At 51.7% G+C, this 22306-nt stretch overlaps 1 protein-coding gene across 5 annotated transcripts; it reads right to left on the bottom strand.

Moving 5' to 3' along the window:
* Positions 1-1111: 1111 nt before the first annotated feature.
* On the bottom strand, positions 1112-17492 carry LOC110091107 (inositol-trisphosphate 3-kinase B-like). Of its 5 annotated transcripts, XM_072983948.2 has the most exons (9): positions 17384-17492; positions 16380-16531; positions 13358-13916; positions 6833-6917; positions 6167-6380; positions 4817-5021; positions 4559-4660; positions 2216-2287; positions 1112-1733 (listed from the first exon to the last, which is right to left on the bottom strand). In XM_072983948.2, the coding sequence occupies exons 3-9, from the start codon at positions 13787-13789 to the stop codon at positions 1494-1496; spliced, it is 1350 nt and encodes a 449-aa protein (XP_072840049.2). In that variant the 5' UTR covers positions 13790-13916; positions 16380-16531; positions 17384-17492; the 3' UTR covers positions 1112-1493. The 5 variants fall into 5 exon arrangements, with proteins under 5 accessions (XP_072840049.2, XP_078238133.1, XP_078238135.1 ...); XM_078382007.1 differs by lacking the exon at positions 16380-16531; XM_078382008.1 differs by lacking the exons at positions 1112-1733; positions 16380-16531 and adding an exon at positions 1823-1990.
* Between the last annotated feature and the right edge of the window lie 4814 nt (positions 17493-22306).

The raw sequence follows: 22306 nt of genomic DNA, 5'->3' as shown, positions 1-22306 counted from the left end.
GGCTTGGCGGCCTCTCCCCCTCCCTGACCTGCAAAGGCCAGTCAGCCGCTGGAATGGAGCCTCCTGCCTGCCCCAGGCTCAGCTTTCCCCCCCCCCCCGCAGAAGTCCTGGCCCAGGGGAGGGGAGGGGAGGGCTGGCTCCCTCCCCCAGACCCTTCCCTCCACCCACCACCACCACCACCCCGGTGGTCACCAGAGGAGCCCCTTCCTTCCTTCCTTCCTTCCCAGGAGCCGAAGCCTGCTTGGGCCCCTGCTGATCCTCTTGTTCCCCCCCCCCCACAACACACACACCCTGGGCTTTGATGGCGGCTTCTCTTCCTCCCACTCTCTTCCTTCCCCTGTCAGGAGGAGGGAGGGATCTCCCTGGCAACCAAGCTGACTAAAAAGAGCTCAAAGGAGGGCAGGGGAGTTGGGGCTGCACAGTCTGGAGCGGCCGGGGGGGGGCTCGCCCATCTTGCCCGCTTGCCTCGGCTTTGCCAACCGGGCAAGGATGAGGGGCCTCCGCAGCCTCTCCCTCTCTTGGCATCCCCTCCGGGAACGGTCTGTGAGCAGGACTTGTTTGTACATAAACTCTCTGGCACGGGTGCAGATTCTGCTTCCAGAGGAGAGCCGGGGGGGGGGGAGAGATTCGAGGACAAGGAAGCGACACGTTGGCCCAAGACAGCATACGTTGTGGTGACCTATCCCTCCATTTCCCAGGATTAAGAAAGCCTTTCACGTGTGGTTGGACTACAACTCCCATCAGCCCTGGCCATCAGGGAGTCCAGCAACAGGAGGCCCATTGGGCCCCTTTCACAAGGAGCAGAGCAGCCGGAAATCAACCCTGAGTCCCCGCTGGAAGGACAGATCCTGAAGCTGAGGCTCCAATCCTTTAGCCGTCTCATGAGAAGAGAAGACTCCCTGGAACAGACCCTTGATGTTGGGGAAATGAGAAGGCAAGAGGAGAAGGGGACGACAGAGGATGAGATGGTTGGACAGGGTCGTTGAAGCACCCTCCCGGACTACAACTCCCATCAACCCCAGCCAGAGAACAGCAGCTTGCCTAGACAGCACCGTGAGGGATAGAGTGCCAGGTGGGAGGGGGGGGAGAAAGAATCCCTGGAAAGGAGAGATGGTGGGGAAACAACTTTATGGCCCCTTCTCTTTCCGGCTTCTTCTTCATTTAGATACGGCCCGATCCTGACCTTGCTCTCTTGTCCGGCATAACATGGGGGCAGCCGTGGAGCGCCGGATTTCCTCCTGGCCCCCGAAGAGGAAGCATCCCTTCCTGTCGTTTTTTTCAGACACAAGCTGACAAGCCTTGTATGCCAGTTCGCAGAAACAGGCGGGCGCTGCAGCAGTCTGCACCCGACACCCCCCCTGTTCGCCCACGATCTGTGGCACAGTTGCTGTCCTACGTGGCTTTGTCCTCCTGTCCCTGTCCCCGGGGGGGGGGGCCTCCATCCGCACGAGTCTGCCAGCCGCTCCCCTTCTCTGGGGTGGAGGGTCGCCCGCTCAGGGCAGGGCAGGGGCCGACTCTTGCCCTTGGGCTGCCCGATGCAGGGTTGCCCCCACCGTGTCGATGAGGTGCTGCAGGCCAACGAGGTAGCCGTCCTCGTGGTTGCCCTGGGCCCAGGCCACGTCGTGGTGGAGGCGGACGTCTCCCGGGGTGGGCAGCGTTTTGCCAAAGTCAATCATCCAGATGCTGGCCTGGCCTTTCCGGTCGTGGAGGAAAAGGAGGGAACTGCCAATCACCTGGTCGAGAAGGGAGAGGAAGAGGCGCCTTCAGGAGCACAGCCCCCCCCCTTACTGCAGGGGTTGCCCCCCCCCCGAGGGCCGTCTATGGAGGAGGCAGCAGGAACACGGTGAGAGACATGCTTTCCAAGGACATCAACAGGCTATCCTGGCACTTCTGTCCGTCCTCGGCGAGGCAGCTGGCCCTGGGTGCCGACGCTGCTCTGTTTAGCCGCCATAGCACGGCTTGCAAGCGAGCAACAGGCCTGCCTTCCCACCTGATGGGAGGATGTCAGTAGTTCCCAGGTAGGGAAATGGGGTCTGTCCAGAGGCTCTCGGACTACAGCTCCCATTACCCACAACCAGTTCCTGTGGGCCATGGCTGGCGTTGCCATCCCGCCACCCTGAAGGGCCCTTCATTTTGGGGAAAGCCGTTCCTCAGGGCGAAAGGAACACCCCGTCAGTCTGCCCCGAGGGGGAAGGGGGGAGGCTGCAGGCCTTACCTCGTGGGTCTTGAAGAAGGTGGACTCGTCCAGAGCCTGACGCATACTCTCCAGGCGAGCAAGGTAGGCGCTCTGCCAAGGCAAGGACGAATGTTGAAGCAGAGAGGCGTCATCATCCTAAAACACACACACATGGCCACAGCCTGTGCCCCTCGCTAGAACAGACCCTGTCCTGGGGGTGGGGGGTGGGGTGGGGGAGAGATCGCCGACGACGAGCAAGGAATGAAACTGGTCAGACTTTTAAATGCTTCCTTTAGGCCGGAGCTACAGACATTTCAGTAACCACAAATTCCCCGCTGGACCCTTAAACTTGCCCCAATCCGATCACCGAGGGATGGCCCAAGATGGTGGCATTTAAAGGCTGAGAAACAGTTTGCAAGCCTACTCCACCGGAGCTGACTCCTGAGCAGGCAAGCTTTAAACTGGATTGTGCTCCGTACGTTCTGTGGAAACGCTGTGCACGCGGATCGCCATTACATTCGGACCAACGTGGTTTTCACTGGGCCCACCTCATCTACAATGCGGGTAGGGGCCCACTAACTAACTTTACTTGCTGTGGTGGAGCCTTGTGACTCTGATGTCAGTGAGGTGGTGTGTCTCCTGTGGCTTTTAGTCCGAACTCCACAGGAACTCTCCACAGTGCTGAACGCTATTGCCGAAACAGGCCGGCCCCTTTAAAGTTCAGACTAAAAGCCAGAACCAATTCACTGCCCCCACTGACATGGAGTAACCAAAACCTGCCTCGCTCTCAAGCTGAAACCAAACTGCCTTTTTCCAGTCCGGAGACACACAATCCATGATGTCCGAAAGGAAAACAAACAGCACACAGGCTGGTGAGGGCGGAGGTGGGAAGAGAGATGAAGGTCAGGGAGGAAACCCTCATTTGGGTCGTTCAGACAGCATTTCCCCAACCCGGCCGTTTCTGGACCCCACACCCTTCCAAACCCCCACCATCTCTGGCTAATCCATCGGAGTGCAGGATCCGAAGGCCCAACCCAGCTGGAAGCCCCCAGTTTGGGGAAGTTCAAAGAGACGGCTGCATCAGCCTCTTTCACTAGGCACAGCAAAACAAAGCAGTTCAAATCTCAGCGCACCCTGAAGGCAATTTTTTTTTTTTTTGCAAGATCAGCTTTCAAGAATTACAACTCACTTCTTCAGGCACATGAAAATGTTATGTCTCAAGAAGTGGATCACAATCTACAAAGCCTGACACTGCAGTTAAAAGTTCCCACAAGGGTCTGGTGGAAGGTTAGCCTCAACAAGGACAAAACATGCCTTTTTTTCCTTTACAGAGTGAGAAAAAACGAGGGACGGGACAGTAATAACTGAACATGTCATGCTTTATAAATCCTTTGGTTTAAATTGAGATAGCAAATAACAATAATACCACAGCAGGCATCCTGTTGAACAGTTATGCAAAAGGCAAAACTTTTAGATGCAAATTGCTGCAAAGTTAAGCAATCTCCATAGATATGGCGCAATTCCCCATGCAAGAGATGACGCTGGAGACTTCTTAACTTAATGGCGTTTGCATTGAAAAGCTGTGCCTTTTGTGTGACTGCACAACAGGATTTTAGCCAATGAATGGCATTCCACTCTTCCCAACATTATCAACGACCGCTTGATTTCCTATTTATTTCTTATTTATATCTCTCATTTATAGGCCGCCTTTCTGCCCATTGAGGGGAACTCAAGGTGGTCATGATTAAAAATAAATAAAGACACAAGAAACTACACATGAAACAAACCCAAAACAAACTATAATAATTAAAAATGTATGGAATGATTAAAAACTTTTAAAAACAGACTTAGCTAAAAACCAGCATTCAAGTTATGGGTATTAAAAGCCTGCCCGAAGAAGTGAGTCTTCTGCTCTTGGTGGAAGGAGAAAAAAGAGAGGGTGCAAACATGAATCTTCTCTAAGGGAGGGCACGCCACATCCTGGGCGCCGCCACGAAGAAGGCCCCGTCTCAGGAGCCCATCAAATGTCCCTGCGAAGGCCCTGGGACCCCAAGGAGGCCTTCCTCCGAAGAGCTTAAGGACGGGGAAGGCCAGTGTGGGGAGGAACAATCCTTCCGACAGCCCAAACCCAAACTGTCCAGGACTTGATAGGTAAGGATCTCTTGTTATGCGCCATCAAGGCCCCTCCTTCATAAGACCATCATCATTCCTGCCATTGCCAGCTCTACGCTGCTCTTGCAAGCCCAACACTGTGGCCTTAATGGACTATTTTTTACAACGAACGTCCCAGTCTTCGCGCCGGGCAGGCCAACAGGATCTGGCCTGGTTCTCGTTCGGGATCTGGATTTCGACCCTCTTCTCCCCTTCGATTCCAGGGCTCACCAGAACGTCCGCGCGGCTTTTGGTGAACATCATAAAAATCTCCACAATGTCCTCCTTCGTCCGGGTCCTTTTAAAGTCCCGCTGCACCGCTCCCCCCTCGATCTGCAAAGAGAGGGTCGGGAGGCCAGGCTCAGAGATACGGAGGGATCGCGGGATGCCGCGGGGCGGGCGGGCGGGCCACATAATGCGCGCAGGCGATTCAGACAGGGCTGTCCGTCAGCCCGACTCCTCTCCTCCCCTGTCCGGCTGGCTACTCACCGTGATGCCCTCGATGCGGAAGCCAAGGGTGGCGCTGGAGCTGATCCCCTCCCGCCATTGCATGTAGCGGGGCTTGGTGACAGCGGCCTGGGAGTGCTCCTGGGCCGTGGGGGCCAGCGGGTCCACCTTGACCATCTTCTGGTACAGGTCCCGGCGCGCCACTGGCCGCTCATGCGCCTTGCACAGCTCTTCCTCCAGGTAGGTCCTGGACGGGGGGGGGAGGGCATCCGAAGGGGCAACAAGAAAAAGAGGGAAAGGCTGTTAAAGAGGGGAGTGCCGGTCCCCCAAAACTCCCAGGTGTCCCAGTTAGGAGCATGTGGTACAATATATGGAGGGACACATTCCCATTTCTTCCGGCTGTCATTATTGCTATGCCCTGCTGTCAACTCCCTTCCAAATTTTGGCAAGCCTAGTCGTGCGAGATAAAGACCAAGATCATCTACACTCCTGTACGTATTTCAAAACACCATGTATGGGTGGAGAAAGCTGGAAAGTTAATAAAGACGACAGGAGAAAAAAAAACTGATTTGTTTGAAATGCTGGAGGAGAGATCTCTGGAAGCCCTTGACTGCCGGGAAGACCGACAAGGGGGTCCTAGATAAAATCAACCTTAACTATCGCTGGAGGAAAAATGTTGAAGCTGAGGCTCTCCAACATTGGGCACCTCACGAGAAGACAAGATTCTCTGGAAAAGACCATCATGATGGGAAAGGTGGGAAAGGGAGCGGGAAAAGAGGAAGGCCAAATGCAAGATGGACTAACTCACACAGGAACCCTCCACATAGCCATGTTCGGATGCAAAACATATCCCTCGGCTGTTTTTCTCTATTTTCTGCCAACCACGTTGCCTGGTTTTTACTTGCTTGCCTTGAACTCAGGTGAGTAGTGAGCACATCTGCCCTTTTCTGCGTTGGAGAGTCGTCCCCCCCCCCCCGGAAGAGATGCTGAGAGTGATGCACACCCAAATTTCGTGGTGAAACTGGTGGCTCAAAACAATGCATGGGGAGACCAAGGCAACCCCCAGAAAAGTCCAGAATGTGGGCAGCCGGAACCCAGCTAGCCGTGGCCCTTTATCAGCTCAACGAGGAGCAGGTATTTGGTGAAGCTAATGGCTTCTAACTGCCCATTCGAGAGCAAGGCATGCCAAACGCCCCTCAGCCTGGGACCTAGGAGAAGTCACAACAGCATATTGTCTCTGGGGGGGGGGGAAATCATCCTCCCTGCCCCGCAAGAGCGAATGTGAGGATTTCAGCTCAGCTCCAAAGGGGGAGAGGACTAAGGACCTCCTCGCCGGAGCTATGGGGGAAATGGGAGCCCAGCCTCTGCTCTAAGGCAGGATGAGGCCCTGACCTTGTGCCCATCTTGCAGTCCATGATGCTGGGCAGGTCGAGGCCGCGCAGCAAGTCGTCCATCTGGATATAGCGCTCCCCACCCATCTCCACCACGCCGTGGTAGGCCGGCACAAAGGGGCGCAGGGCGTCGGTCATCAGCTGGGCCAGACAGGCGTCTTCCACCGCGCTGAACTTCTTCAGGATCTGTCCCCTTTCACTGGGCTTGAAATTACCTGGGGAGGGAAGGGAAGGGAAGGGGAGGGAGGGCCGACTGTTGGAAGGGACTCATCCAGCACACGGGGAAAGGGAGGCCACTGCAAAAGGCAGGCCATTACATTGGGCAACGAAGCGTCAGCAGCTGTCTTGCTGCCAGGAGCATGCTTTTTGCAAAGCCAACAGCTCTTAATTGCCTTTTCATGACCAAGCCCCTCCGCCTACTTTGCATTACAACAGAAATAGGGCACAACAGTGAATCCTTGATGTCAAAATCCACCCCATTCCTCCTACCCAGGCAGGCTGTGCTGAAAACTGCAGCTTAGCTCTGGTGGACTGGAAGGCTGGGTAGGTGGGGGGGGGGGAAGGATGCTACTGATCCCGTGACCCAAAACAGCCCCAGTGTGCAGGCCCCGTGAGCCCTGGCCCCACTAGGCCCCACTATCTCTTGGCGGGTGTTTCGCACTCGAACCTTGGTGGCCGGCCAGCTGCACCCAAGAGCCGCGTCTCCGCAGGGACCAGTGGACCATCGTGAAGAAAGTCTTCCAGGATTTGGTCTAGGAGAAAAGCAGGACCAGAAGCGTTAGAAGATTTTTTTGGGGGGGGAGGGTGGGAAGCAGCTGAAATGGAAGAAGCAGCACAGCCACCCCTTCCCAAAAGTTTGTAATTCCACACCTTAAGAGACACAATGAACGGATGTGAAATGGCTCCTAATCCGAGGTGTTTTAACTGTGGGCGTCTTCCACAGGGAGAGGTTGACCTAAATGATCCTTGGGGGTCCCTGGCAGCTTCCGGGTTCTACGTACAGTCTTTAGGGTTCTAGATTCTGGCTGGCCTCCCCAGGGCTGAAAGGGGACCACAGAGCGAGCGAGGAAGCGAGCAAGATTTGCGCTGAGCGGCCCTTTTCTACTCCGCAGGCCAAAGGTCTGCCTTTCCGTCCAGCCTGGCCGCGCAGCCTCCTTTTTCGGCACCATCCTCTCTCCCAGCAGCTGCGTTTTGCTTTGTTCTCTTTGATTTCATACCTTCTTTCACCAAAACCCCTCTGGGTTGTGACAGATGCCTATATCAGCTCCGAATCCCGAGATCCTTTGGGAACAAGCGCCCCCAGTGAGTGCGTGCTTTCTCCTGAGCAACCCTCCCTTTCCTCTCCTCTCCCTCTGGACCCAATCCGCAGATTTACTTTCCCGGACTAGAACCCGGGCCGGCCTGACTGGGGGAAGTCAAGGAGTTTTAGGCCAAAAGGATCCACATTTTGAAGCGTTCGCTGGCCGGGAAAGGGGACTCTCCATCCTCAGAGCAATTCGTCTTCAAACTCCCCTCAGGTTTAAATAGCTCAAATTTATCGTAATATAGCTGGATCACCGTCTATAAGGAGATGCCCCCCCCGTCCCATAAGGAGGCCCCACGCTGAATGTGGGCCTTGGCAGGCACCCAAGGAAAGCCGCTCCAGATTTGTACATGAGGACCGGAGCCTTGGGGGTTGGAGAGAGCAGGAGGGGCGCCAAAGGAGGGGTTTCTTTCTCCCTGAGCGCCACACACCCAAAAACGTGCATTTTATTTTTGGAGGCAGGGGCCCAGGAGGCAGCCTCGGTCTTTCCCTTCCCCCTCGCAACCCTTTTGTCAGGCCGTTCCCCAGCCTCTGTCACCACAAGAAAGGGAAGCCGGCATTCAAATGTAAGAAGCCTCAAGAGGAGGTGCTGAAAAGGGGAAGGAAAGGCTTTGCCAAATTGGGGGGAGGCGTTAAGGGGAGGGAGCAACAGGCTTAGCAACGGGGGGGGGGCAGGCAGGCAGGACCCAAGCTTGCCAGAGCTTGAAACACACACACACACAACACACACACACACACAAACGACAAAGAGCCAATTCCCTACTTTCTCTGGAACTTACAGTCCCAAGGAAAAAAAAATAACATTTTTGGGCACTACCTCCTGCAAAACTATTGTTCCCGCTGGCCATGCGCTGCTGGTACAGATCGACCTTGCTGCGCATGCTGGAGGTTCCAGGGCACAGCGGCAGCCGCGGTCTGCTGTCAAAAGGGCAGCTGATGATGATGCAGAAGTAGCGAGGAGGCCCCTGCAAAAAAAATTGAAGGGGGCCATTTCCCCCCAATCCGCCGTCCGGTCTGTGTGCAACGTCCTAGCTGGTCAGAAGGCAAATGCACCGTTTCCTGCGAGTGTTTATCCTCCTCCAGCAGCAGAGGATTGCAATTGCCTTGCGCACAAGCACACGCCTTGGCGAGAGGCGAAGCCCAAGGCCTGGGCAGCCCTCTTGGTTGCCATACGCTGTGGGTGGCATGTTCGTTCAGGGCTGCTGTGGGTGTCCTAGGAAGGGGGGGCACTTAAAGACGTTCGGTCTCCTGGCAGCGAGGGCAAATAACACCACCAGGAGCAAAAGCGGTGCCGCGGGCCGTTTCAGCGATCACCCCCCTCGCCAGGCTGCTCACGGGAGTCCAAACGTACAGGTAGCTGGACTGATCCATACCGATAAACCAGTTCTAGCCAATCCCAACAGAACCAGATATTTTGTAAGGGGTCTTGTGTACCAGACAAAGCCCCCCCCCCATCAATTGCATTGCATTTTCTTTGTTTTTTGTGTGTGCTGTTTGATCCCTTTCTGACTTCTGCTACAAATTAATGAATTAACAGCCCTTGTTAGCACGAGGCCATGGCCTCCTTCAAGGAGTCCATCTCACATTTCAGTCGTCCTCTTTTCCTGCTCTTCGGCGTGGTTGTCCTTTCCGGCAAGCCTTGCCCTCTCAGGAGATGATCAAGGCATCACAGCTTCAGTTTTGTTGTTTCAGCTTCTCTAGTGAGGCAACACACACAGCTCCCAGCAAACAGCTTCTGCTGAAAAAAGCTCACCCCCCCCCTCAACAGCTGCCCCTTCCTCTCACCTCAGAGGGAACCAGGAAGCCTCGAAAGGAGTGGGTGAGAAACCATCCACGTTACTTCAAAAAAAAAAAGAAAGAAAGAAAGGCTACTTCAAAGTGGAAACCACTGTCACGGCAACAATGAGGGTTAACATAAGCCACGTGGAGTGGAAATTGCAGCAGTATATATACTCCGAAGGTTCCTTCAAGCAACACATGACAATTTTTTCCTGGGTCAGCATGTGAGGGGCAGAGAAAGAAGTAAAGTCCAAACTATACATTTCTAGCTTCTTCCCTCAGGATAAGCAGAAGTCATCACCCGAAACCCATGTGGAGGAAATATATTAACCCCCTCCCCAAATCTTGTGCCATCTACAAACATTTCGGCTTTAATTTATCTGTTCATCGCAACAAGAACAGATCCAACGAACTGATGGGAATAGTACAGGAAAGCGACTCTTTTTTACATTTAATTCATCCAGTGTCCCTTCTCTAATGGATTTGGCCCCAATTTAAAAAAAAATAACTGTGAGTTTTCATGGAGAGTCCATGGAGTGCAATATCCAAGGTGCAGACTTCTATGGGATGCTGAGAAGAACAAAAAAAAAACAACTAATTGAGAAAATAAATGTCAATTAAGTGATGCATTTGTGTTTTTGAACAGCAATATCCAAAATTTTCCAGGCAACTATAGCCGTAGTTTTCTCTATCACATTTTCTCCCGATGCTAATTCCCCCCTAATGATTCCTTTTTTTTTCATATCATGAGAAGGCAAGATTCTCTAGAAAAGACAATAATGCTAGGAAAAGTTGAAGGCAGCAGGAGGAGAGGAAGACCAAATACAAGATGGATTGACTCCATGAAAGAAGCCACAGGCTTGAGTTTACAGGAGCTGAACGTGGGGGTGGGGAGTGGGGGGTGGGGGTTGAGTTCAGGGCATTTTGGAGATTCCTCCTCATTCAGAGGGTTGCCAGGAGTCAGAGGCAACTTGCCGGCAGAGAAGAACAACAACAGCAGCGGTTTGGGAAACGTGTTGCTTATAATTTCTCAGAGAAACCAAGGCATAAATAGCCAACAAAGAGAAGTAAAACAGGCTATAGGTTTTTTTAAAATTCCCATCAAGCGAAGTTTCAGAAAAGGGCATGAAACAGAAACGTTACTCCCTTAGCCAGCTGGGAGCTGAAATTTTTACTAGTCGTCGTTAACAGGGGCCGGGGATGAAATGAAAAGAAAACGGTGATCCCTTCCTTGCACTTCGCAAAGGACAGGAAGCTCATGTTTTGAGCTATTTTAAGTCCAACTGTGCGAACAAAAAAAAAAAAAGATTTTAAATGGGGTGAAAAGTCAGCCTGGGATTTAGGCCCATCATCTCCTTGAATCATCCTCCAGCCATGTCCAGAGAGCCTCCGTCTGTCTCTTCAGCCCCCCAAGAAGAGCTGGCAGAAGTCAACCAATCCTCAGCACAGAGACATCTTAACCGCGGCCATGATGACATTCAACTACCCTCCCCAGTACCTTGCTGGCCGGGGGATTATGGGACTTGCACTCCATCAAAATGAACTTTTCAAGTCTATTGAGTCATACCCTTCTTAAAGAAAAAAAGAGAAAGAAACCAACTGCAAATAATTGTCTGTATTGTATTAATTCGGAGTTGAGATCCGCAGGTGACAGGCCTAAGACTGGTTTAAAGAGAAAGAACCCCCAAAGAGCCGATCATGGGTTGGGGTGGTTTGAAATTATCCATCTAAAGTTAGCCAGAACAGAGACAGGTGGGCAGGTACGCTGGTTGCGAAGTCATAGACCTCCCCTTCTGGAGTAAAATGTACTACACTAGGATAAAAAATATTTCCCCCCCCAAATGTTCGTGTAATATAAATCAGGAAAAGCTGTTTTTATGCAAACCTAAGTCTTCGCTTGCCCTGCCTTTTGGCACGCAGGGACACCATTGTATAGACGGGCTCTCTGCTCATCGGATGGGCCTCTGGGGGTTTGGAGGTCCTTCCCTTGCCAGCAAAAGCCAGGAAAGGGGCTGGCAAGACTCACCGAAATGCGCATTCTGGGCCGAATGCAGCTTCCTGTTCCCGTTCAAATTCAACCTTATATTCACAAGTTCATATTCACAAGAATCTTCTTTCTAGAAAGTTTTTTTGGGGTGTGTGTGTGTGATCATATTGCCCTTAGTGAATGGCATGTGTTTTATTTTGAAGACTGTCACGGAAATCCTACCTTCTCAGTCATGGCCTCATCCGGACAAGGTTGTTAGGGGGGCCCCCTCCTCCCTCCGAATCCCTTCACAAGGTATGACAGACTTGTCCTGTTTCAAGAGACATTCAAAAGCATCCTCTCCTCAGCTATTCTACATGCGTTCCCAGTGTCACAATCATTTAGGGGTTTGTATTTATTGCTTGGTTTGAGAAATGTAATGTCGGGTGGTTGAGTTATTGTTTTATTTATCTGCTGTAAACCGCTTTGCACGCCATCAGTGGTCTATACAGTCGTGTGAAAATGAAAGTACCCCTTTTTTGAATTTTATGGTTTTACATATCAGGACATCATATAACTCATCTGATCCTTAGCAGGTCTAAAAATTATGTAAATACAACCTCGGATGAACAATAACACGTGACACAATGTCATGATTTATTTTACAAAAATAAAGCCAAAAGGGAGAAGCCATGTATGGGAAAACTAAATACATCTTATGATTCAATGGCCTGTAAACCACTTTTAGCAGCAATAACATGAAATAATAGTTGTTTCCTGTATGATTTTTATCAGTCTCTCACATCGTTATGGGGCAATTTAGGGCCACTCTTCTTTAGAATGCTGCTTCAGTTCATTGGAGGTTTGCAGACATTTGCTTATTTCTACACAGCTCTCTTAAGGTCCTGCCGAAAGGTATTGAGGTCTGGACTTTCACTGGACTCCTCTCTTCTTTTTCAGCCATTCCGTGCTCAGGATCCTGCTGCGCACTATGGCCAAGCATCTCCACTTCAGTCTCATCTGTCCAAAGGACACTGCTCCAGACGTCTAAGTGGTTTGTCTACAGTGGTTCTTAACCTTTATTACTTGGATGTTTTTGAACTGCAACCCCCAGAAACCCCAGCCAGCACAGTTGGTGGTGAAGGCTTCTGGGAGTTGCAGTCCAAAACTCCTGAGTAACCCAAGGTTAAGAACCAGTGGTCTACAAGATGCAACTATGCTCTGCTGCCATGTTCTTTTTAAAGAGAAGAGGCTTTCTCCTGGTAACCCTTCCTAACAAACTGTACTTGTTCTGTCTTTTTCTAATTGTACTGTCATGAACTTTAACATTTAAACTTAACTCAAGGCCCGTAGCGTCTGAGATATAACTCTTGGGTTTTCTGCAGTTTCTCCAAGCATTTGCACCGTTTGACTTGAGGGTGAATTTGCTTGCATGGCTACCAACTCTGGGAAAACTGGCAACCGTCTTGAATGTTTTCCACTTGTGAATAATCTTCCTCACTATAGAATGATGAAGTTTAAATTGTTTGGAAGTCGTCTTACAATCCTTCCCAGATGTACAGAAAGCAACAATTGCTTCTTAACAATCGCTGCTGATTCCTTCCTCCTCAGCATTGTGGTAACACACACCTGAATGCTCCAGACCAGCAAACTGCTAGAAACTTCAGCTTTTATGAAGGTGGTCACACTTACTGATGATCAATTACTCCAGGGCATTTGGTTAGCAGCCTTTCGCTGCTACTTCGACTCTTAATTTCTATGGAAGCACTAAAGGTGTACATAGTTTTTCTCACATGGCTTTTCCATTTCGGCTTTATTTTTGTTAAATAAATCATGACACGGTGTAATATGCCGTGTGTTGTTGTTCATCTGAGGTTGTGTTTATCTAATTTTCAGACTTGCTAAGGACCAGTTGATTTTTATTATGTCCTGATCCATAAAACCATATCATTCAAAGAGGATGTGCTTTCTTTTTCACATGACTGTAAGATTTCTCTTTTTCTTTTGTATTATTTCCTGCAGATGAACTGCTAAGGATGATGTACTTTAAAATTCATCTGTGGATGACTGATTGTTCTTGCTCATTTACTATTGTTGTTGTCTACATTTGGAGTGACCCTTCCTGCCCCCCCCACCCCACTCACCTTCCGCAGCACCCGCTTCTTCTCTGCTGGCGACGTTGGGCTCTGCTCCGTGTCACTAAAGACCTCGTCTGACTCTTGGGACGACCCGGTCAGGGAGGAGCAGGTAGACGAACCAGAGACGGGAGGATGATGATTGGGAGAACAGCTGCCCCTGAGAGGGACTGGGGACACCCCCGGATGAGCGCAGCCCAACAGGGCCCCCTCAGGGATGGAAGAGAAACCCTGGGCTTCTGGCGAGGGGTCGCTGGGGAAGGTGCCCGGGGAGGGCGGTGGGGCACCTTCTCCCCTCTCCGCGGATCCTTTTGCTTCCGATCTTGACCCTTCCGCTTCAGGAGGTTTGGGAGGTGCCTCCAGGGTGTCCCATCGCTCCCGCTCTGGAGGCTGAACGAGAGCTTTCGCAGAAGACCACTCTAGGCTGCTACCACCTTCCATGGGTTCCTCAACGGGGGGGGGGGCGCAGTTCGACCCCCTCTGAAATCTCTCCTGGGCTCAACTCTCTTAGGCAATATCAGCCGTTGTAACCCTAACCCCGGTCCAGTCCCTGCTTCCTTCAGGCACGCTGTGAAGAAAAGCAAAAAGGGGAGGTTGTTTCAGAGCCTTGTGGCACAGGAGTTAAACAGCAGCACTGCAGTGAAGACTCTGCTCACAACCTGAGTTTTGGTTCAAGGTTGGCTCAAGCTTCTGGGGTTGAGTATTTTGTTTGTTTGTTTAGAATATTTCTATGCCGCCTTTCTCCCCAAAGGGACTCAAGGCGGTTTACATCACTAAAACAAGATTTACAAGCTAAAACAGTAAGTATAGAATTTTTTAAAAAAGTAAACAAAAAATAGTAACTAAAATCAATATTCAAACACATTTGAAACTACAGAGCACAAAAACCCATTTAAAACCCCTCTCAGATTGCTAGTCATTTGTGGTCTGAGAGGACCATTGAAGATAAAAGTCTTTGCCTGCTTGCAGGAGGACAGCAAAGATGGGGCCAACCTGGCCTCCAGTGGGAGGGAGTTCCAAAGTCTGGGAGCAGCAGCAGACTCAGCTTGTTGGGGGTGGCAGTGTAAAACCACCCAGAAAGTGTATTAAGTGCCAGGGCTTCCTAGTGTTAGGCGTCTTATCTGTTATTCCCGCCGGAGAATCGGGACCGAAATTGGGTGGTAACACTAGAACGGCTGTGTCCCAAATGGAGAGCCGCCCCCAGTCATTTTGCTACCTGAGGCAAAGGGCAAGATGGCGCCCCTGGACTGGCAGCGATATTTCGTTTCCACAGAGGCAACAGAATCAATTCTCCACCACATATGAGGCCAGTAGGCTAGTTTAGAGGAGGTCAAAATGGCGTCTTCCAAAGTGGGTTCAAGATGATGGACATCAGTCAGCAACCGTCTCCATTGTTGTTTTGATGATGTTGTTGTTGTGCCATCAAGTTGCCTCTGAATCACGGCAACCTTGTGAACGATCAGCCTCCAGAATGTCCTCTCAAACCTCGGCCCTGCTTAGATCTTGCAAACTCAAGCCTGTGGCCCTTAAAATGCAGGAAGTCACTTTAATTAGCAACTTCCTGCGTTTGTTCTCTCCCAGATTACCTGCTCTGGGTGCCTCTTCTAAAGGAAGCACAATTTACAAGGCACAAATCAAAACTATAATCCAAAGAACTGAACCTAATGTCCTTGTGTTTTTTTTAAAGTATATTTTTAAAAATCAGTGCAATGATGCACTTTTCCAGAAAGCAGTTTCTAAATTGTCTCCCCCCCCCCATGCATAAGAAATAAAGTTGGATTAACATTGGATTAACAGTGTTTCTATTGAACACCAAAATAGTTTGTCGGTTACTACTAAATTGTGTCCCTGGTACAAATACCCTGGGAGAAGCCCTCCAAAAATAACGGCACAATATTTGTATATGCTGACAACTCCCAAATACAGGTGGGCCTTTTAATGTGCAAGACCTAGCGTTATCCCTTCAGCACTACTTCAGGGCCGGATTAAAGGAACCCCATTACAAAACCGTGTGTGTCCTTGCACACATGTTGTTGAAACGCTTGCCTATATTTAACTGTTCTGTCCTTTTTACACAGAAGTGTACAAAGAGTTAATTTGCCCTTTGTTAATCAAGGAGCCAAGGAGGTTCATCCGAATTCTGTATATTTTTATTTCTCCTAGACTAAGATAAACAAGTAACAGCACAGATAGCCAAATTTTTAGTAGTAGCAATTAAAATTAGCTCAATTATGGTTCTAAAGGAGTAATCCTATATACTTTTGGTAGGTATAGTTATCCGATGCATATGTATTCATCGGTTATTTTGGCTCAGATGCGTTGATTCTGCATCTTTGTAGATTTTATACTTACCTAGCTATGGCACATGGGTAATGCAAATAAAGGTTGATGGATTGATCTTCCCCCAGAGCAAGACCTCAGAGGACGCCTACACAGCAGAAGAGCGTCCCAAGGGCAAACGGGGGAAACGGATCGAACCCGAAAAGGGGACGCCATGCCCCAGGAGAAGGCGCTCCCGGACAGACTCCCCGACACCCCCCCTCCACTTCCCCCCAAGGGGACCAAGAGGGCTTGGCTAACCCACACTGGGCAGGCGGGCACGACACCTGCGAGCAGAGCCCAAAACTGGCTGCGCCACCGGGCATGAGGCGAGCCAGTCGGGCAGGGTGAACGAAGGGCACAACCGTCTGCACTCTCCAAATCTTCCATATCAATCGAGGGTCCTCCAGGGATAGAGACCCTTTCCGAGGAAGCAGCAGGAAGCCCTCCCTTGTAGAAGGTTTGGAACCAGAGGTGAGATTCCTCCATGGGCCTGTCCGTCCTGGGCCGGTCCCACCATCAGGGAGCCAAGCAGCAGGTCCTGGGTCCTGGGAAGGTGGCGACAGGGGACCCCCCCCCGGGTCCGCCCTCCCCTCTTCGGGAAGGCCGGGATGGGCATGTTCGGCAGGCGACCCTTCAGTTGACTGGAAAAGTCCCTCCTCCAAAAAAAGAGACACTTTTTTCCAACTGGGGCCACCATCCCTTTGCTCACCTCGAAACGAGGTCCGACTCCCTTTCCATACATGGAGCGGGGGATGCGGAGGGGACGCTGGTTTGTCCTTGGCCTCAGGCAGCCGGAGGTCTTGGGTCATCTCTATCCCCTCGGCCAGTTTGGTCTTGGCAAGGAAGTGATTTTAGGGAGAGCTGGAAAAGGGTGATCAATGAGACGCTGAAGCCATCCATAGCCAGACAGTGTGGCAGGATGATGCTCTGAGACCCAAAGCATCCTGGAGGCAGTGGAAGGGGACGACAGAGGACGAGACGGATGGAGAGGGTCACCGAAGGGACCAGCATGACTTTGACCCAAATCCGGGAGGCCGTGGAAGACCAGGAGGGCTGGGGGGGGCTCTCGGGTCCGTGGGGGTCCCGAAGAAGAGTGGGGGCACAACAAGAAGGAAAGCACCCGGAGGTGCTCTTGGCCGCCTTCCTCGCCCTGCCCTGAGAGCAGTTTCTTCTAGGACCCCCCCCCTTTGGCCCTGTTCCCCCTCCCAAACCCGGTCAGGTCAGGGGAGAAGAGCCCCCCCCGCACCCCCGGGGCACCTTCACACCCTCGCCCGCAGCAGGGGGCGCCTTTTCTCCGCTCCTTCTCCCCCCCCCAAAAAGGACCCTCCAAACTAGAGGTCCCGACTCCCGGTGAGTGACAGCCAAGCGGGGGGGGCACGGAGGAGAGCAAGGTCACCCTGCGAGTAGAGGACGGCGAGGGGGAAACAACCCCCCCCAGACACACACTTCCATTCCGGCTTCCTCCCTCCCTCCTCTAGCAGGGCTGGGCAGTCCAGCAACCGACAGGAACCCCCCCCCCCGAATCTCCTATTTTGTGCTCGACCCCCCCAAAAAAAGTCCCCTCGAAGGACACCTCCTCATCCCCCCCCCCCCGTGTGAATCTCAGCCTCCCTTTGCTTTCTGCAAAACCACCCCTTCTCTCTGCTTTGCTGGCTCTCTTCTCTCCTCGCCCCCCCCCGACCACCTCCGCCCCCCCCCCAGCAAACGTCTCACCTGGAAAACCGGCACTGGGTTACCTGGCCGGGGGGGGGGGACCCCCGGGCGCTGCGCACCCCATCCTTGGCCGCCCCGAAGGCGACTCACAACCGGCACGGATCTCGGGGGGGGGGGGGAGGCGAAAGGGAAGCGAGGCGGGGGGGGGGGAGGGAGGGGGAGGGGAAAGCCTTGTCTCGTGCTGCCCCCTGCTGGACCTCGGAGGGACAGCACCCTCCTGCGGGGAAATCCCGGCAGAGCTGCGCTTCAAGGGGAGGAAAGGGAAGAGCGCCCTTGCCATGTGCAGAGTGCCGCCTTCTCTTCGCTCTCCACCTCCTCCCCCTTCTGAAGAAAGCAAGGGTTGAGAATATTATGACCCGACGGGCATTTAAAAGCTTTTAAAAACCCTTCATTTCAAGATTCTGTGTGTTTCAAAGGAAAAACTAAAGGTTGTCGTCCTTTCCTTAGAGATCAACTCTCCCTCTCTGCTGTCCTCTTCAAACTACAGTATCACCACTACCACCACCATCATCCCCAGTCTCTCGGGAGTGTCCAGAAGCCTCAATTCAGAAGCCTGGGACATGGAGAAACAGCTGGAGAGGCTTCAGTTGTGCTTAAAAGGGGGGGGGGAGAGAGGGGGCCTTGTATGAGGACATTTTTTAACATAGCCCAAGCAGGAGTGAGGAGCAAGTAGGCCTGCTTGCCTCTCACCACGAGGTGGAGGTGGTTGTTTAGCCGTGCCCGACTCTTCTTCGTGACCCCCACGGACCCGAGAGCACCCCAGGCCCTCCTTGTCTTCCACGGCCTCCCGGAGTTGGGTCACATTCACGTTGGTCGCTTCAGTGACCCTGTCCGCCCATCTCGTCCTCTGCCTTCTCCTTCTCCTCTTGCCTTCACTCTTTCCCAACATCAGGGAATTTTAGGAAACTGGCCGTTTCTTCTGCACACACACCCAGCTCTGTAATGCCCAGCCTGATAAAAAAAAATTTGGGCAAAGTTAAGAGCTAACCTTGGTAAGGGTTTGGTCCCATAATTGGTGAGCCTTTTCTGCAAAGAAAGGGTGGGATCAGATAACAATATAGCTTGTGTTTCGGATTGCTGGTGACACAGTTTAGTCTGAGTTATTTTCTGGTCATTACGTTTATTTTGCTGTTTATTTGTTGAATTGCATACCATCCAATGAGCAACGAACAGTACTCCAGATAAGGCACAACGTGCTTACCCACTTGAGGCAGTATCCTCTCAAAGGCCATTTAGTTCTCCATTGACTAACTTTCTGAATACTTGCAAGGAGAGCGCCTGGCGCCCCCCCCAGGGTGGTTTGTTCCCTAGCGACGGGGCCACCACCGAGAAGGCCCAGTTTCGTGTTGAGGCCTTCCTTGCCTCTCTCAGGGTGGCCACTCTCGGCCACAAGGCCCGGGAGGAACAAGTGATACAGGGCGGTTATGGTTTTTTTTGGACATAATGGCATAAACCATTTCTGAAATATCTTCCTTACCTTGAAAGCCCTGTTAAGGTTGTTTCAGTCGATTCCAACTTGATTGCAGGTAACAACAACAACACATGACGTACAGGAGATTGTGAGCCAGCCAACCTTGTGCTCCGGGCATAATCCAGACCTTTTTGGTCCAGTATTAGGAGGGGCTGCTTTATTATTATTATTATTATTATTATTATTATTATTATTATTATTATTATTATTATTATTATTATTATTATTATTATTATTATTATTATTATTATTATTATTATTATTATTATTATTATTAATTTTTGGAGCTTGGATGGACCAATCAGGATTGGATTGCATGTGCAAAGAAGGTTTGCTTTAAAGGAGATTGTGCCCAAGAAAGGGACCTTTCCCACCTGGATATGGTATGATCCAGCCTCCCGGTCTGATTGCACCCAAAGGCTCTTCTGAGAGCAAGACAGGCTGCACGCATTTTAAATGGTAGGGGGAAATGGGAGGAAGTCACGAGGAATTTGGGGAAGGGATTCTATCCCTCAGTAACAAGGATCTGAAAGAGTACAGGTTTGTAATAGGATTCCCTTCTGTAATGGTTTGCTGGGTCAGTTTGGGAGAGCAGGTGTTCATCCTGGCAGTCCCCATAGTCCTCCAGAGGTAGAGACCAAAAATATAGGTAGCTGAATCAGGCCCTGTTAACCATGGAGGAACAGGTGTTTTGTCAGGTTAATGGCTCTGAATTGCCCACTGAAGACCAGACCACCCTCAACCCCTTGCAACAATAGGTTCACTCCTTGTTAAGAAGGGTATCAAAGGAGGAGCAGCAACGCCACTTACTATACACCGTTCTTATTTCAGTGGATTCTTAATCTGACTGAGAGCTGGAAATCTGGGATCACCAGGCTGGTGCCTTGACTCTAGTTAAATACCCAGCAGAATAAACACATTGGGCCACCACACCGATTTTTCTCTCTCTCTCTCTCTCTGCAGAGTTTATTTGCGTTTTTTGCTGGTGCACCTCGTCTTGCAGTTTCTGGGAGGGCTTTGGCTACGGCTTCTGGGGACCTCGTGGATGATAAACAGCATCCAGGGCTGAATCTCCTGGCTGTCCAGGGAGCTAGACGCTGCCTCGGCCTGAGGATTTGGTGCCTCTGCAGCTGGAGGGGGATGTGGTGCCTCTGGAGCTGGAGGAGGGGGCACTGGGGGCTCCTCGTTCGGTAGTTTGGGGGGCTCCTCGTTCGGTAGCTTGGGGGGCTCCTCCGGAGGGGTTGGCGTGCTGGAGTGGTGAAGGCGCAAGGCCCCCAGGAGTCTCTCCAGCTCTTTCTCCATGAAACGCCAGAGGTTGCCGCTGCTGGCTTCTTCGCCCCAGCCAGGCCACTGTGGAGGTGGCCCAGAGGCCCCCAGAGAGTCCGGCCCTTCGGTTGTTTGGGTGGAGATTTTATTTTCCAGCTGAGGGACGCTTCTGCTCCTCTCACTGGCAGGGAGACGTGTCTCCTGAGGAGGAGAAAAGCCGCCCATCCTCTCCCTTGCCGTGTTATTCTCCAGCAGAGCAGCGCTTCCGATCCTCTCGCTCAGAGCATTATTCTCAAAGTAGGTAAAGCTCCCGACCCTCTCGGCTACGGCAGGACTTTCCAATGGCTGGCTAAACATCCCAGTCCTTTTGCTGGTGGCTTTCCGCTCCAGTTGAATGGTGCTCCTCTCTGGCTCCCTGGCGAGGTTATTTTCCAGCCAGGGAGAGCTCCCGATCCCCACGTTGGTGAATTTCTTTTCCAGCCGGTCCGAGCTCCCAGTCCTCTCACTCCCGGCCATGCCTTCCACCCAGGGAGAGTTCTCCGTCCCCATGTTGGAAACGTCAGGATCAGCTCGAAATAATGTCCTGCTCCAGGTTTTCTGGACATCCTGTGCCCAGGAGGGAAGGAGGGGAAAAAACACTCTTTGGCAGATGTTGGCTACTTAAAAATATCTGCTTATTTTTTAAATTCAGGCCAAAATCCCATTGCTACTCTCACCAAGAGGAGAGCCACTAACTCAGTGGGTGAAATTCTGTTGCTTAATGTAGTAAGTTGTACCAGAGTAGGCCCATGGAATCAGTGAAGCTTTGGTGAGCAAACTCTATAAATTCCATAGATTCAAATGGGCCTACTCTAGTTTCAAGTTACTTCTCAACGATTCAATGGGTCTCTTCTTAGCTAGGACCAGCAACCGGATCTTGACCTCACCCTTTTTTTAACCGCTATGTTAAAAACTGCTACATTTTTAATGTTTTTTTTAAAAAAAACAAACATGATCAAAAGCCAGCCCCGAAATGACCATGAGAAACAAAATGCTACTCATTACACTTAAAAAGATAGCATCTCCATCTGCCCATCCTTTGTTCCTGTGCTGTTATGAACAGAACTGGTTGTTATACTTTTCCATTTTGAAAATCAGAAATTTGAGTCGTCACTGGCGGGGTGCTGGATGCAAACGGTGACTCCGCCGGCCCTCTCTAGAGGTGCTAAGGATCAAACTCTCAGACCTTCTACCGTGCAATGTACGGCTCTCAGCCACTGATCTACAGACTCTTCTCAGGAGAGGATGAAAACAGGAGAGGGACTGAAGCTCCGTGCGTTTGGGTGCCTGGTTATGGAACCAGGAGGTGGGATTTCAAATCTCCACTGTTTCTCCTAGGAGAGGAGTCAGCTGGGAGGCTCCTGAGCAAGTGGGTGACTGGATCGGGTTATGTGCCTTGCTATGTGTGGCATCTCAGAGCGCCACCAAGAGGAGGGACTGGGGGCTTCTGTAAGTCTGAATCCACCTTAATGGTGGATGAATCTGAGGCTGTCAGGGAGAAGCTCACCAGGGGTACGGCTGGCTCTTCCGCTTTGCTGGGAAGCTGCGATGAATCCTCCTGTCCTCTTTGGCTGATGTTGTAGGTCATGTAGAGGATGCACCAGGCCAGGCCACAGCAGCCCCCAATGATGATCATCAGGGGCACCCAATACCCTGGCCACGGAAGGGTGTCCAGGGAAGACTTGCGGTATCGGATCTGCGGCTTACAGGATGATTTTGAGGTGGCTGCCTCTCTCATCAAGGAAGGCACAGTCGAGAGAGTCAAGGCCAAGGTGGCAAGCAGGAGGAACTTGCCGGTAGCCATGGGTGGTAGCCCGGTTGGCCAGATGGCGGGGTGGGGGAGAGAGGCTGGCTCTGCCTGGTGTTTCCTGCAAGCCGGAGGCCCCTTGGGCTGCCTTGCCTCACTCCTGCCCTCCTTCACAGCTCCCCCCCCCTTTGTGTCATCATCGAAGAGGGCACAAAGGGAGCCACCTCCAGCCTCTTGGCATCACTAGCATTGGCCTCCAGGAAGGAAAGGCTCCCCCCACCCCCTGGGCTCCTGCGTCCCCTATCAAGTTTTACTTCTTGCACACTGACAGCAGCTTGTACCCCTTTCCCTGCCATCGTGCCATCCTCTGGAATGCTGGGGCTTCTCCTTTGAGGGGGAG

Source organism: Pogona vitticeps, chromosome 15 (assembly GCF_051106095.1).
Source record: "Pogona vitticeps strain Pit_001003342236 chromosome 15, PviZW2.1, whole genome shotgun sequence".
Taxonomy (NCBI): Eukaryota; Metazoa; Chordata; class Lepidosauria; order Squamata; family Agamidae; genus Pogona; species Pogona vitticeps.
The sequence above is the reverse complement of the archived record's forward strand: the minus strand, read 5'-3'. Positions and strand labels throughout refer to the sequence as shown.